At 37.0% G+C, this 17,626-nt stretch overlaps 1 protein-coding gene across 7 annotated transcripts in view; it reads right to left on the bottom strand.

Annotated features, from left to right (window-relative positions):
• The window catches only part of COL19A1 (collagen type XIX alpha 1 chain), a 330,919-nt gene that overhangs the window by 237,370 nt on the left and 75,923 nt on the right, over positions 1-17,626 (bottom strand). For all 7 annotated transcript variants that reach the window (XM_032340380.1, XM_032340381.1, XM_032340382.1 and 4 more), the window contains 2 exons: positions 6,485-6,529; positions 4,012-4,056 (listed from right to left, as the gene is read on the bottom strand). In XM_032340380.1, the coding sequence (XP_032196271.1) occupies positions 4,012-4,056; positions 6,485-6,529 (90 nt within the window). The remainder of the gene's footprint in view (positions 1-4,011; positions 4,057-6,484; positions 6,530-17,626) is intronic.

Here is a 17,626-nt window from a genome sequence, read left to right as displayed (position 1 = left end):
CTGTACCCACGTTAACTTAAATGTCACTCTTGAATGAACAAAATCAACTACATTTTAGCCAGAAAATGTAGAGAAAATGTCAGGAAAAGTGTGCCATGAGCAGCATTTGTCACTGGATGTTTCTTTCTCACAATCAAATCATATTTAACAATAAAGTTGGGGAGAATCAAGTTTAACACCTAAGAAATCAGTTTTTAAAACTAAGTTAGTTAAGACTTGAATGACAATGTAAAAGAATTGGGTTAAAAGCCAACCCAACCACATGAAGCAATTACTTAAAGAAACTGAATGCTATAATGCTATAATATAAAGCAGATGTTCACATTTGCTTTTCTATTTGCTTTTTTTAAAATAATGTAACCAAGTAATACTCCTCCTATTTTTACAAAGACCTAAAGTAAAAACCTGGGCTCAGTGTTTAGAAATGAATCACACTTTAATGAACGCCTCCCTGCTAAATCTGCTTTTTCTAATATGATTGTCAGAGCTCAGTTCATGCATTCACACATTTGGTCACATAATAAGAGTGTGGCTGTATCACTGCTGCGAAGGCTGACAGTATAGGGATAACTATCACCTCAAGAGTGGACTCTCCATTTTGTTCACTAGTCGTAGCCCCTACAACACCCCCAACTATACTGAAGGACCTAAGGAAAATCCCCAAAAGAAGGGTTGTTTGAGATCACGCCTTTAGAAACAGAGAAGCCAGAACACAGACCCTAGCTGTGGTTCTATTCCTCAGTCAGAATATGGACCTCCTGCCTCCAGCTTCATGAGGGATGCTGTTAGAGTGAAAGGATCCTTAAGTGACGCTCACTGGGCAATGAGGCAATGAGATGGGATCATTCCTAGCCATCTAATTGATAAGCCAAAAAAAAAAAAAAAAAAAAAAAGAGGTAAACCTGAAAGTAGCTCTTCAGGGAGAGTCCTGCCAGCCTAAGTAATTTAAGAAAGAACGAGTCTTTCAAATAATTTTCACTTCAGGACTGATTTGGCTAAATTGTGCTTGCTCAGGTAATACATGAGTTTTTCCTGTCATAAGTTGCTATAAACTCAGGAATATGCTTTCAAATGAGGTTCTCTCTACTTGCTCAAGGTTCGTGAGTTCTTCTCTGGACTAAGGATACCACATTAGACATGCTGAGGAACTACTTGTTCGGTCTGGCTTAACTTAAACTGGCCGGCAGGATAGTTTTCTGGCCATCAAGAAAAACTGCACATTTCTCTACTGGGTTTATACTGGATTACAGAATACCACAGAGTGGTATCATCACTATGAAGATACCCGAAGACCATCACATAGTGTTTTCTCTTTGACAGTTGATACGTGTTTTCTTTTTCTACTGGAGGCAGTGTGCCTTTGGTAGGTACAACATCTCTGAACAATAACAACTTCCTGAATTCTTTTGTTTTACAACTACTGAATTGTCTCATTCAAAACAGACAAATTTTAAACATAGTAAAGGCCACAATAAGGCAACTAAAGAGGAAAGATAGGCCTTACTGTAATTACAAACTCAGTCTTCCACAGAGAATTGAAATTCAAATTAAATTGTCTTTTAGGGGGTGAGGGAATGGGCAAAATGGGTGATGGGGAGTGGGAGGTACAGGCTTCTAGTTATGGAATGAGTAAGTCATGGGAATGAAAGGTACAGCATGGGGTATCAGTGCTATTATGATAGTGTTGTATGGTGACAGATAGTGGTTACACTTGTGATGATAATGCACAGACTTCATGACTATGTTCTACACCTGCAACGAATGTAACATGGTGTGCCAACTATACTGGAGAGGCTGCTTTTAGGCAACAGGCTTGAGTAACAGAAACTCGAGCAAGGCAAAAGGACCCACAGTGACTACTGAGCTGAATGCCAACAAGCTCATTAAGCCCGAGGCCCTAACTGACCAATGAGCTACTTACAGCCAGGCACAGTTCCTCAGATTACTAAAAAAGGGAGAATTCTATTCATCCTCATCCTCCCTTATTCTGCCCTCACTACCTCCTTGAGGCAGATTGTCTCCCCTCTGCTGTTCGGCCCACTGCTCTCCTGTGGTGTATTCAATAAACTGTCATCTCTTTTGTTCTGCCTTGGGTGAATTCTTTCACTGCCGGCTCTGCCTTGCCCCCATCCAGTTGGGATGCCACAGATATACTTTAATAAAAAATAAATAAAAATAGATAAATAGTCTTTGTTCAGAGAACAAATTAGGTTGTAAGCAGAGCAAGAATCTCATGCTTATGTCCCCTAGAAATGAGTGCTCCACAGACCTTCCTTATTTAATTAATCCAGACACAGTTTCTAATCTAGAAACAAAAAGATGGCATTAATTATTTATCTTATGGGAAAATACTTGGAGTCATAGATCAGCATATGTAGTGTGTAACACTGAAAAAACTCATATTTGCTATTAGGTAGGCAATCATGAATCAGACTATATTCTTATTATAAGGATTACTTGTGAATCTTACATTTGGCTATAAACCATTTGAATTATAATTCTCATTCAAGGTGTGTTGTCTTTTCTATTTGATGCCTTGTTTCTTCCTGTTGTCTCCATCCTTCTCCATAAATATTTTCACCTCCTGGTGAAACGGACTATTTGAAAGCGATTGCTAATAAGTCCGAAGAATTAGAAGGGAAATCTTTGAAGCCAAATAAAGAAATGTTTTTCTATACTTCATAGTCTGTGAGAATCTATTACAGAGCAATACCAACTATGTATGGTATTGTATGTAAAATATCAAAATAGCCACTACGGTTTTAGTGAAATGGTGACTTTACAGAGAATTTACCTGTTTCCTTGCTTATTCTCACATACTCCTATAGGTAAAGTCCCATTAATAAAGCAGGAACATGTATAAATAGGGCATTAATTTAAAGGCAATGACTGTCATTCTAAAGCAAAAATATACAAAAGATCCCTAAAAAGACTACTTTTAAAATGTAGTCATCATCTAATGGAATTCTCCTCAATTATATGATTACTATAGGACTATTTTTTTCTTCCTCACAGTTCTGTGAGGAAAAGTAATTAGCAAGTAGCTTACAACATGTATAATTTGTCATAATTATTATAGCTGCTCATTCTGTCTAAAATACTTATTGAAGAAACAAATAACTGATCACAGCCCAGAAAACTAAATACAGGCAAAAGTGTCTAATTTGAGATTATCTCTCCCCCTTCCTTTCTTGTGGCTGTCCAATTACATGACGTTTTATGAAACAAAGGAATGATGCTGTTTTTGTTCTATTCAAAAATAAAACTAGACTTATGAAATGCAGAAGGACTCAAATGATTGTCTGAATGGAAATTTTGGATGACTAGGGCACTTCTGTTCTCTGTACTTTCAGTAGAAGGCTATAAATTTTTAAAATGAAGATTGCTTGAATATTGGGTTCACTGCTTCCCTCAGCACCAATCTGGATCTGTACCCACAGTTCTTTTTGCCTCTGAGTCTGATAACCTTTTGGAGTTTAAGGCATTCACTGCAACTCAATCTAGGATATTGCACAATCCCTGTGGTTCTTCCTACACCTTGCCCACCATCCCTTTATTTTAACTCTTTCAAACTCTTCTATTTGCACATCTCTTTTCTGTTTGACCCTATTACAGTTCTTATTTATTTCCTCAGGAAAAAGTCCACTGATACACCAGGTATACATGAAAACAAAACATTTATTTAAAGACCTGGACCCTTAGTGCATCAGTGATCCTATAGCACACAAACACAATGCTCAGGCAATGTTTGAATCATTTATATACCAAAGGAATGCATTTAGGGAGAAATATCTAGATAGAACTACCATCCAAACAAGTTCAGAAAGATTTCTGACAATCCTTCTTATATTAAGTCTAACTTAAGTGAAGCAAATATTTTAAGGTTTTTTTCCTACAAAATTACTGAATTGCTTCTACGGAAGCTACAAGAGAAGTTACATATTCTGCTTGAAAATATTTTCATGAACCTAATGTATTTTTACAGGTGCATACCTCAAGAGAGATATTTACCTTTTCACCAGTTTCTCCTTTGCTGCCTTCAAAACCTTGCTCTCCCTGTAGAAGAGGAATATGATTTATATATAATAATAGGAACACTACTTTAAACACACACAATTATTACAATAATGAGAATTTTTCCAATAACAAAACATCAGTAATTATAAATAAAAACCATTTCAAATATGTAAACTTTAAACCAATCTTAAGTTGGATGACATTTACATATTCCTGAATATTAAAGGATACAAGCTACAGCTTCATGAGAGTGCTCTCAAGGCAACATAATCTCCTTACACCTGAATTTCTCCATATACGGTTCCTTTCTCGTAGATGTTTTGAGAACTGAATGCATCAGCATATGCCTGGCACCAACTAAGTTAGCCATTATTACTCTTACTTTTTCTTATTTATATTTATTACTTTTTTATTATTATGACTTTTAATTATTACTGTTACTGTTGATTTCACCAGATCCCTTAGAAGCAGCCTTCTCAAGCTGACTTCTGTGGAATACCATTCCAGGGAGAGCTTTGTGATGAACGAGTTCGGGCTTGAACCCCAAGTCCTGGCTCCAGCTCTGACGCCAGAGCCATGCATGCTCTTTACCACCCAGATCTCCTGCGTCTAAGTCACAGAAAGGGGACTGGTGGCTGGGGCACTGCTGGCTTTAACAGCCATCGTTATTCCAAAAGGTCTATGTCCCCTGTTCTTCAGCTAAAACCCTCTCCAGTCTGACAAGCTTGTTTTCCCACTGAATTCTGCACAGATATTTATAATACTGATGTTTGATTCATACATTCAAACAAATATGCACTGAATGCCAAATATAGGTCAGGCACTGAAGACAAGGAGCCAGCAAATGGCTGCCGGAGGTGGGTCATCCTCACCCCTCCACGCACAAAATGCACTCAGCAAACATCTCCAGAGTACACGGAGACAGTGGATGAAGGGTTTCTTATTTACGTTTTTTTCTGTAATGCTGCAACAAGGTGTCACTTGGTACAATTAAAATTCATGTGTTAGAAAAGGAATGCCAGCTTTTTACTATAAATACAGTCTCTCTGTATATATTATAAATGATATATATAATAAATAATATATATGTGCATGTGTATATGTATATGCACATATACACACATGGTCGAATTATTATTTTCTGCTTCATCTGCCCTTAAAAACGTTACTGGGAAAGACAACAAGTTAGTATTTGCGCCTCTTTGCCACTGAATGCGTGCTCTAGCTCTATTCTCCCATTTTCCCTAAAGTCTGGACTGTGGCTTGATCTGTTAATCCAAGCTGACATCAAGCTGCTAAATGCCTCCAGTACATCAGCCACAATGTCAGCATGATGCAGCCACCACAAACAGCTGCTGGAAAGTCCAAAACTATTTCCCAGCAGATAAATCTGCACATCCCTTGGCTTGCAGCTCCGCTCACAGATGCAGCACATGCTGGAGCAACGGGTTTTGTCTGGAGCTGCTGTGAAGAAACTCAGAAGCTTGCCATTTCATCACTGCCGGCGCAGACTTCTCTTCTTATCAAGCCAAGGAACGGGAGATTTTTCAAAAGCTATAACTATAAATGAATGCACATCTTTTTTAATGGTAATTTTCAGCAACAGAGAAAAAACCTAGATGTAACAGTAACTTCTGCCGTCTTGTTGCTAAAACTTGGAAAACTTCCAGAGCATAGGGATGATATGGTTGGCCTGGGTGGGCATCTACTACTGCATCAAGAATGCTCTCCCCTGTGGTGGGATTATCTGGGTGATATTATGACAGCTGGCCCCACCTGAAGTGGCTCCCCATAGCCTCCAGGAAACTGGAATAGACCAGACTCTGCTTCCAGCAAGCTGGTCAGATGCCTGCCAAGGAGGAGAAAGCAGCCCCGGGACAATAAAAGGGTACAAGTCAAGTTCACCTTGGTAAAAAGAAAGATACTAGGCACAGAAAGAAGTAGCCTAGTCAATGCAAACATTTTCACTTATTACAAATTTGTCATTCTGACAAAGATTTTTTTGAAGAGATTAGTTGTAGCATCTTCGTAATATTTAATGTTTTATGTCACGGTAACTATTATGTTTAGTTGAGCTGGCATATATAGAAAGGAAGATAAATAAGAAAGAAACAAATATAGTCAAAGGCAGTAAACACTGTTCCACTCTTCATTTTAGACTCTTGTAACAGTGAAAATACGTTCAGAACAGCTCTGGACACTCGCATGGCCCCCAGAAAGCACCACCATTCACCACTGTTGACTTCTCTGGAAAACCGTGCTGTTAAAGGTCTCTCATAGAACTCTCTTCTATCATGGCTCCTTGGAGAAGGCTCTTTGGAAAGACTAGTTAGTGGCTTTCTAAGAGCCTTCCATGGAATTCAGTTTCATCAAATTAATTTTCTGAATCTTCACTATATTATGTGCAAATTCAATTTTTTAAGATGTTAAATTCCTAACTTATATAAAACATTCAAAAACTCTTTACCTTTTGACCAGGTAAGCCTGGAGCTCCATGTAAACCATTTTCACCCTACAAGAAGAACAGAGAACAAGTTTTATTAGCCATAGAAAACAAATGAAATGAGTAAATTTTTGCAGTCAGGTGCCTGGGTGGCTCAGTTTGTTAAGTGTCTTCATCTCAGGTCATAATCCTGGGCTCCTAGGATTGAGTCCCACGTTGGACTCCCTGCTCAGTGGGAAGTCCCTCTCCTTTTACCCCTCACCCAGCTTGTGCTCTCTCCCTCTCCTTCTCTTTCTCTTTCACACTCTCTCAAGTAAACAAATTAAAAAAAGAAATGTTTACAGTCTTTAAGAACTAGTTCTAGTGTTGTGGGGAAAGATAGCCTAATACTGAACGCCTAGCATATTCAGGGGCTTTCTATCTATCCTTCCTTATCTTACAACAGTAGGATTGGTACTTCAGTTTTATAAAATAAGAAAACAGAGTCTATGGGGTGCCTGGTGGCTCAGTGGGTTAAGTGTCTGACTCTGGGTTTCACAACCTGCTCGCTCCAAGGGGGGCCTGCTTGAAGATTCTCTTCATCTACCCAACCCCCCCAAATTTATGTGTGCTCTCTTTCTCTTTCAAATAAATAAATTGAAGAAAGGAAGGAAGGGAGGGAGGGAGGGAGGGAGGAAAAGGAAGGAAAGAAAACAGAGCCTCTGAGCCATGTTCAGTGTCAGCCATCTTGTGGCACGACCTAAGATTTGAATTGAGGTCTCTCTAACTCCACGGTCCATGTTTTCCCACATGCCATTTAGAATCCCTTATTTCATTTTCTCTTTCAAATCTCTGGACATGATATTAAAGTCTGGTATAGGCTTTCTATGGGCTGGCACTGTTCTCACAACAAACCTATTGAGTAGATACTGTTATGATCATCTTACAAGAGATGATTACACAGCCAGTAGGAGATAGAAATGGAATTTGAACACATACACTTCAGCTCTGTGCACACAACCACCTCCCTCCACTATCTCATGGAAAAGATTTATTTCTGGCTCCTAAGTGACCACATCTAACAACTGGATATATCTATATGTCTATTAGAGAGATATATATATATATTAGAGATATATATAATATATATATTACAGTGACAGACATACAGATATTATGTTAACATGCTCATATATATATTTGCTCATATCTGCTGATTGCCTTTAAACTGAAGACATACCCAATGCCATTTTACTTGAAACAACTGCTTACAAGAATTTTTAGTTCTTTCTGTTCATCTGGTTCCTGTCTTGGGTAAAAAGGTTTTCAGCAGATGCTTATCAGTTTCCATTACTGGAATTCATGGGTCATTTCTTTGACAAGCCTGTGTAAACAGCACACCAGCTAGAATTAGATATTCCTGGGAGGATGTGTGTATTATCAATGGATCCTTAAGAATTTTGCTGCTTATTGGAACTGACTTTGGCTCCTGAGTTTCCAGGTTTAAACAGCTCAAAATAAACTAACAATTCCATTGATCTGCTTTATTTCTAGAAAACACAAGTAATTTATAAGACAATAATTTTTAAGCATCACTTAGTATGAATTTAGATACCAATTCTTAGAATTTTTAAGTAAAATTCAAATATATGAAAAAAAATCACATCTTCAAACTTTAAAATAGCAATAATACATTGTGTCTAAATCAAAAGAGATCATTATTATTTCATTAATTAATACATTTTGGAAAGGTTTAGTCATTTTTAACAGTTATAACATCGTATATAGACACACATATTATTTTAAAGACTAAGGCTGTCCTCAGATTAAATTATCTAAGTTTTTCCACAGTATAACTGCTATCATCATAGAATATAATAAACACTAAAGGGAAAATTTTGTTGCTAAGTGGAATTACGCGTTGAAGCATCAATAAAGTATAATACACTTATCTATGTAATAAATATATTTCTATTATTTAAAAAGCTGTTACAGTTCTAGATCTCAGGCATTACACAAATACATGAGAAACTTCCTGTTTCATTTAATAAAGAGATAGTAAAAGCACATTAAGTATTTGATGCCCGGGAACATTCTATGGAAACTGAGCTTCTGTTACTCATCACAGAAGTATGTCCACTTGTCCATAAGGAGGAGAATTATTTTCATCGGTTGGTCTAATATAAAGTTTTATATCATATTACAAGTTACACAAGATAACAAGATACGGCATGTAATCCAATAAAGTACACTGATACAGTATACACTGCCAAAAATACTTTTGGGGGAAAAGAGTAGTGATAGTATCTCTTTCTCTTTTTCTTTGCTGACAGCCCATTCCTGTGTACTATGTAGTCCAAATTCTGGCACCTCAAGCCCCCCTTCTGGCATGTGTCAGGTTAGGGTTACACCCAGAAACACCACTAACTGGAAACCAAAAATCTCTAAAGCTGTGATATTAAGACCATTTTTCTCTCTTTAATAGATACAGGTTCATGATTATTGCAATTAAAATGTTATATTTTCCTACGGCCAGTGTTCATTGGTCTCCATTCTTTCCTGATGAGGAATTGGTTTTGTAAACATAATCCTAAACACCCAGATAACCCAATGGACACCACTGATTACTCTCACAGGAAAAAGTAAGCTTCCCCCTCCTGCAAGTGGAAGATTTTGAGATTCTGAGAGGACACTACTGAAGATTAAAGTTGGCAACACTGGTGTTCAAAACTCTTTTTATTTTTTTCTCACTGATTTTCTTGAAGTGATCAGAGATGTCCTGCTTAGCAACTTTTAATAATCTTAAACCATTTGTCATTTTTCTAGTTCCTAAGGGATTAATCGGTGTATCTGTTTTTGTCCCTATCTCAAAAAAAAAAAAAATCTGTTAAGTAGCATAAAAACTAAAGACGAAAATAGCTGTAAAGAGTGAACTTTTGTTTAAAAGATTCATGGATAGCGACATTTCCGTCAGGACTTTCTCGAAAACCTAATGCAGCTTAAGGTCAAACGGAATTCTACCTAGCAAATAAATGGCCTATCTAAAATTACCGGATGGGCAAACATGAGCCGCTTTTTCTGAAGTCTTGCTGTTCCTCCTTCCTCCGAGTCCCAGCACAAAAAAGAAAGAAGCTTCTCCTCTGGCTTCTGATCAGTATTTTAGCCCATTATTGAAGAAAATGACAATCAATGTTTCCCACGGCTACCCTAACATTCCAAACTTGTTTCTGAGGTATATACTTTCTGCTACAGGTTTTTCCATCAAAGGACCTGTGTCCTTTTCCTGTTACAAATCCAAGCTACAGAAGGACAAGTGAATGAGTATGTGTTATACAAGTGAAGCCAAAACAAACGTTGCTGCTGATAGTGCTGTTGCCATGTTATTACTGTAATGCCTAGCCCATCTCCAACTTCACAGAGCGATCGAAAGCAGCCTTTCCAGAATTCAAAGTAACCTCTTTGAGAAGGTTTTGGAAAAAACTGAAGTGTGATTTAGGGCCAGCTGGTGGCTTTCTGAAAACCTGATCAAAGGATTTCATTTTACCCCCTTTTTATCACTGCACATTTCCCTGAAGGAAGCATGGCTAGGCGTAAAAGATAAATTATTAGTTTTCCTGATTCCTTTGACATTGGAATCTATGTCTTTTCTTATTATGCAGGAAACGCATGTTGTCTGAAGGACAGTTGTTAAGAAATCACATTCCCCAGGGCGATGTTTCCAAACCTAGTCCCAATGAGACCCAGCAAAGAAAAGCAGATTAAACAGGTAAAAGAAAATTTGCTAATAAATGCACCTAAGCCCAGAAAATAGAAAGTTATATACTATGTTGTGGTGATTTTTTTGGTTTAAAAAATTAGGCATTTACCCTCTGATTAAAAAGGCTGAAATCCTACTATATAACACTGCTTCTGTATTTAAAAAATTAATTTGGCCTATCATTTCATTTTATAGCCTGTTTTCCAGGAACTTAATCCCCTGTATGAAGATAGTATACAATTGGAAGTATTATCAGTGTTTTCCCGCAAATTAACTCATATTTACTAAGAGAAGTTTTGCTTAAATTGAATGTCGAGTGAAATAGCTGGAAAAAACATCTGAAATGCAATGCCAGAATTCTAGCATGATAACCAACAGAAGAGGCAGCTGAAAGTAAATCTGATTTTGATTTTGTGTATTGCTAACTTGACCTCTATACTTCTGGCTACAGGTCTGCTTTACTCAGGACATAATCTTCCGAAATTGAATTTTTACGGTCCTTAAATTGTTGCCACTCAACTAAATATATCAGGCAATAAAATAGATACCTCCTAATTTTTTTTTTCAGACATTTCATCCAATCTAAGTACTTTTGTTTCAGGGAGGAGTATTTTTCCTTCCTATTTTCTTAGACTTCATTGTGAGGAATAAATTGTCAAGTTAAAAAGTATATACTGCATAGGGTTTAAAACTTCAGACTTTTTCAAATTCTTTGTATTTGTTGGATCTTTCATGCAGCAAACACATTATCATATTAATGTTCAGAATAAGGCAAATTTATAATATTCTTTTTTTAAAAAAAAGATTTTATTTATTTATTTGACACAGAGAGACACAGCGAGAGAGGGAACATAAGCAGGGGGAGCAGGAGAGGGAGAAGCAGACTCCCTGATGAGCAGGGAGCCTGATGTGGGGCTCAATCCCAGGACCCTGGGATCATGACCTGAGCTGAAGGCAGAGGCTTAATGACTGGGCCACCCAGGCGCCCCAATTTATAACAGTCTTAACCATAAGAGGAATGAGCTTGTTACTGATTATTACTTGTTCTTATTGGTCATTTCAAAGAAGGGAAATCTAGCCCACCAAAGATAATATACGGTGGATACATGTCTTAACCATAATAATATAAATATGGTGAGATAGCTAGAGCTGAGTCCAGCATCTACCGTCTCAGAAACTACCAACCTGAGTGTCTGTGTGTGTGGCTACACAAGTATATGCAAGTGCACATACCTAGAAAACAAGCAGGATGGGTAGTCTTAAATACAGGGACAAGAACAAATTCATATACTTATAACCACCATCTCCATTAAAGAATCTGTTGCGGGACTGATGCTACTGAAAGCTTCTTAAAGTCAGGCATTTTTGTTCTTTAATTTGTATACTGGAGAGCAGAACCAAACAATTCTATATGTGGGTACTGCAACAATGCTTTCTGAACTCAAATTAACCTTCCCCAAGTTTCTGCCCATTAGTCTTATTTTACAAAAGAAAAGTATCTTACGGTAATATCCCTCTGTGTAAATATCAAGCCTATTCAGCAAATCAGTAATTTTTCAATGATAGTGTGGAGTTCCTTAATAGGTTAGTTGCTGTTTTCTGGGCATGCACTGGTCACACAATATATCTTTCAAAGTGTGGCACTTAGAATTGAGCGCATCACTCCAGAAATGGTCTCACCACACAGAATAGAGAACAGAAATGTCATACACACAGACACACACACACCTTGTTTGGACACCACCCAGTACTCCTATTAATACAACTTGATTTTTTAACGCTAAATTGCTTATGTATTGTTGAGCTTGCAGTCAACTATAACCATTAAGTTTTCCTCTCAAGGGACTATATCTTACAATTCTTTTACAAAATAACTGAATGAAAATTATACTGAGTTATTCAAATTAAAAAACAAGAAAAGAATTTTGAAATTATTTGGACAGGTAAGCAATTCTTTCCATATAAAACAAAGTTAGGAAACCGAGCCTTGGCCAGTGTTGTAGAGCCCATTAAAAACCTGCGCTCCTCTGTACTTGTGAGGATATTTTTTTTTGAGTGGACTTGTCAAGAACAAGTGTTTTGGCTTTTCACTATATTGTGAGACTAGCTGTAAGATAGTCTTTAAGTAAACTCAAAGCTTCATTAAAGTATTAGGGAAACAAGACGTTTAATGTGAATCATCTCCCGAAATTTCCAAAGTATAGTAACTGACATCTGAGTCAAGCATTCTAACAAGTGAAAGATGTAAGATATAAAGAGGAGGATAGAGTCATCAGTAAGCTCCTAATTGAAGACAGTGAGATACCAGTAAGTGCAAACTATTTCCTGTCCAAAGTATTCCTCGTGATGAGTAATTTATAGTTCTACTCCATATCAATTACTTCTAGTGGAGCTTAAATGCACTCAAGTCATTGGTTATTTATCTTTAGCCCTGAGGTAAATGGTTGTGAAGATATGGAGAAAGAACATGCCTGAGTAACACTGGAAGAAAGTCAGGAGATGTTTTTCCAAACCCTATTTGGAAAGAGAAGGAGCACGATAACCTGAAGATTTATGCTTGAGAGAGAAAAAAGAGCACAGTTTCTCCAAGAGAAAATGGGAAGCAAATTCTGGAGCTGCACACACTTCTCTCTGTGAGATTTCACTCCAGGAAGCAGGATCTGTAAGCTTTGCCAGGCAGATAAGAGATTCTCCCGCCCTCCTATTTCCCTGAAGCATGCTTTTGCAGAAAGTACAGAAGACTGGCACTGATGCACCACTGCCTTTTTCAATTCCTCGCAGCACGGTTCTAAACAATCATCTTCAACTTCTTTTCTCTATTGACCTGGGGCTAAGTCCACCTGAGTTCTGAATAACTCAACAAACATTTATCCAGAATCAATCGGGTGCCCTCTGCTGGGTTAGGTTTGGGGATTCCAGGAACAAGATCTTGTTCTCCTGGAGCTCACAATGGAGACAAAGACACAAACTATGTTGGTAATGTAAATAAAGTACTACATGAGCAGAGAGAAGGGGCTATTAACCCGTCCAGTGCCAAGGGGACTTTACGAAAAAGATGAACATTTTCTTGAGCTTTGAATGTAGTAATCTCTGAAAATGCAGTGATGGTGTGAGGGAAGAAAGGTACCAATCATGTATGATCATACTCTCCTTTCTTCTATTCAGTTCCTAACAGGTTCATTCAGTATCCTACACTGGCTATGTCAGTCTCTCACTTGGATATCTAAAATCTCTTTTAGACAAAGCTGTTATTAGAAAACTCTAATATCTGAATATCTAATATCTGAAATTGTAGATGTCTTTATCAAAGGCCAAGTACACCTTTAAATTCACTGTGGAGCATCTCAGCAGTCTACACCAAGAATAAAATAATTAGCCACTAAACTATGCAGAGAAGCAGAGAGTATGTGATCTTTTTTATGGCAATATTTTAATATTTATGTGCTAGATTCTCACAGTGCGTTAAACCAAATAGGAACATTAGCAGACTAAGTTCTTGAAATCTGGCTAACTGTTTAGCAAATAAAAGTCAAGTGCCTGGGTGCCAGATCAACTGCTTGTGTCGAGCCTGTCATCCATCTGTTGTGTTCTCTGCCAACTGCTCTACTTGGGGTGTGTGTGGAAGGCATTAGAAGGGAATAAGAAACCATTAAGAAATAAAATCAACTGCAGAGTGAGCAAGTTTCTTTTTCATTTTCCTGTCCTTCTGTTACCTCTGTCCTTCTCATGTTTCTGCTAATTTTACTGTTACACTGTATTAAAATAATGCCCATAAATGAGACAATTTAATGAGACTTAAACTCCATGTAAAGGCAGTGATTTTTTTCACTGGTAATTCAAGTATCATTCTTGGAAGTTTAGTAAGTGAAGCCAACAGTAGGTTGACAAAACTGTTTTCTTTGTGGTCATTTTTCCTATGAATATTGGTTATGATAAAAAGTTCAATCCTATGTCCAGATTTGACCATCTTTTTTCACTGCAGAATTTTCTGAAATACAGGAGTTTACAGAGGATTCTCTGTTTAAGAAGTATTTTCTCTGACATGAAGCTCATGTTTGTTTTGAAAATCCTAACAAGTTCATAGGAAGGATATAGACCATTGTTAGAATAAAGGTGAGTTGCCCTTTCTTTTATTCTTCTCATTTAGTGTTTTAATTCCTACAATAAATTGTTGCATATGAATAGGTATTTTAACTTTTTTTTTAAACTTGGGAAGACCTCTGAAGTTAATACTAATTCCAAATCTCAGTGGAAAATGAGGCGAAACTGGATAATATAGATGGAAAGCCAAATGACTTAAAAAAAAATTTTCTGTCTTTTTCAATAAACGCCTATAAGTTTCTGAGTCTCTAAGGCATGACTGCTACATCTGGACCAGAGCTGTCTCGGAGTTCATTATAATTCACAACAGCTACCGGCCTTGTCTGCACTTTCAGCAACTGTAACAGCATCTGCCTTTATAACCCGAAGCTGCAGTCTTCCCGTAAAATGTCTTTTTAAGGGGAAAATCGAGATTCAGAGATCACAGTCATTTCATTTTTCAACTGAAAAGAAATACAAAGACGGACAGGGAACAATGGATGTGCCCAGTTTGGTCTCGCCCTGCTGCAGAGACTGGGGACTTCAGAGCATATGGTGAAAAGGCTGTCACACAAAGCGCCTCGGCGTGAGCATAGTTGGCCCGGCTGATTTTCAGTCAGGCCACTTGGCAGCTCTCTCATCATGTTATCAGATATACTTCTTAAGTGCTTTAATGTATATGGATTTTTACCTCTAGAAGTTCACATTTTTTAAAAAAATAAACTCATGGTGCTAAGTTAAACACTTTTGTTTTCGACCAAATGAATATACAATAAATGTGTGTATGTGTATATATATCATATATATAAATAACCAAAAAAAGTTTTATATACACTTATATTACATTTATAATAAGCATACTTATATTATATATACTTTACATGTAATTGTATATTTATATATTGCAAGCATATTCCACAGAGAACATAAAGAGAATTTCCTAGGTTAGGTGCTGAGGTAAGGTAATCTGGAGAGTGTGGCCATGACTGGTCTGCTGGGAGGTGAGCAGATAAGGATCTCCGGACAGTCAGGTATGGGAATTTTAAAAGCTTATTTCAAATATACTTTTGAATTCGGAAGCCAAATAATCATGTTTTCATAATACTTATTTTGGAAGATAAAGCTAAACAAAATACTTCCACTTGGTGAAAAAAACATCTGAGGAAGATTTTTAATTGGAGGACACAATTTTCTGAGGGTGGGAGAGTCAGAATCGCTACAGTCGGGTAGACTTTAAAAGAGGGTCCACGGATTTAAAGAGAAGAAATACAGCCCTCCCCCCCCAACCCCGCAGCAGAATTTAGGAAACCCTCTGTACAGTTCCCTCTCTAGGAAGTAGGCAAATGAATTTAAGATCTAATAATAAACTGTCTGTGCAAAGGAAATCTGGATACTTGAGGAAACATATCCAAAGGAAGTGAAGGTACAAGAGCTATGAACTCATATGGGTAAGATTCGAATCCCGCCTCCACCGTCTTGTTAGCAATGATACGTTGGGGAAGTTTTTATTCTATCTTAGTTTCTTAATCTGTGAAATACTAATGATAATAAATCTTACCTCAGAGATACTGTGAGAAATAAAAAGAATAACGTAAAGAAGTCTTTTGACAGTGTTTAACATATACTAATGATTGAGTAAATGGCTGCTATTATTAATATTGTAAGAGTTTACACTCATATATCTTTCAGTTAAATAAAAAATTAATTGATTTGCTAACATGCACACATTACTTTGTTTTTAGAGGTCAAAATTACCTAAGCTATGTGACCTTTAACATTTTCCACTAAATATATTTTGAATAAATAATATAAATCCCCTCAAATGAGTTCTAATTTAGTTTCATAGTAAGCTCGAGTTTAGAATAATTGAATCATCAAACTGTTTTCTTTTAAAATTGTATCGATTCAACAAGTACAATAGGCGCACCCTTATCCGTGCCCCAACCTTCCAAGACCAAAAACGACAGGTGTACCAAACCCTATATATGCTGTTTTTTACTCTACATACATATCTACAACAAAGCTTAATTTATAAATTAGGAACAGTAAGAGATTGAGAATAATAACTAATAATAAAATAGAACAATTATAACAATGCCTCTAACAAAAGTTATGTGAATAGCCCCCCCCTCAAAATATCTCACTGTACTGTATTTACCCTTCTTCTTGTGATGACGTGAGATGATAAAATGCCTACAGGATGAGATAAAGTGAGCTGAATGACGTAGGCACTGCAATGTAGCATGAGGATACTACTGAACTTCTGACCATATGTCAGAAGCAGGACCATCTGCTTCTAGATTGTAGTTGACTGCTGACAAGCAGATACTACTGTATTTAGAGATCAGGCACTGAGCAGCCACTTTTATGAATAATCTCATTTAATCCTTAAGACAAAAATAGAAGGAGATACAATATAATGCCAATTTTAAAAAACAAAAGAACTTGGAAGAAACAAGAGACATACCCTAAAATTATAGACTGAGGATTTGAGCTGGGATTCAAATATAGGCAATCAAATTCTGGGTAGTTAATATCTGAATATTAGTATCTGAATGGTACAATAATGATCGCTATCATTTACTGCATACCTACTCTGTGAGAAACAGAATTTCTTTGGTGAAAATTTTCTTAGTAAAATAAACATTTTAGGGATGAACTGTAGGTAATTAGACAGACAGAAAATTGCTTTTAGCATAAATTGGGCTCCATATTTACTGAACTTTTCCTATCATATCATTAGGATTAAGATGACTAGGAAATAATTATTCCTGTTTTTAAATAATATCCTCACTTCCCAAAAAACATATCCGATACATGACATATATGGGTGAAACAGAGAATGAGGTAATTTTTTGTTTGAAATAGTCAAGTAATGAACACAAGCATGCTTTAAGTGTTATATTTTATGCTTTAAGTGTTATATGTATTTTAACACAGGGAGCAGGATTTGCCCCCAGGGTCTAAATCTTCACCCCACTTTCCCACTGCATACCACGAGGATATTGTGAGCACATGTGTGTCTGTGTGTGTGCGTGCATGTGTGCATATGTGAAAGAACATGTGTGTGTGATCTTACACATTAAGTGATCCAGTTCTCATGGAAATTAGACCATTCGATTTACTCATTTTGACTGCCAGTGGTTTCTGTCCAATCAAGCTTACCAGAAGTCTCCAGTGACTAATAACTTACAACACCTGCTACACTGGCTATATAAGATAGCTTTTCTTACATGAACTCAGAACAGAAAACTTACCAAGTCTGTTCAGCAAAACCCTAGCTGTGCGGAAGATATGTAAAGGGGACAATCATCAGCTGCCATGCGTTGGCAGCAGAGCTGCACATATAA

This window comes from Mustela erminea, chromosome 4, assembly GCF_009829155.1.
Source record: "Mustela erminea isolate mMusErm1 chromosome 4, mMusErm1.Pri, whole genome shotgun sequence".
Classification (NCBI taxonomy): domain Eukaryota; kingdom Metazoa; phylum Chordata; class Mammalia; order Carnivora; family Mustelidae; genus Mustela; species Mustela erminea.
This window is presented reverse-complemented; position numbering and strand designations above follow the sequence as displayed.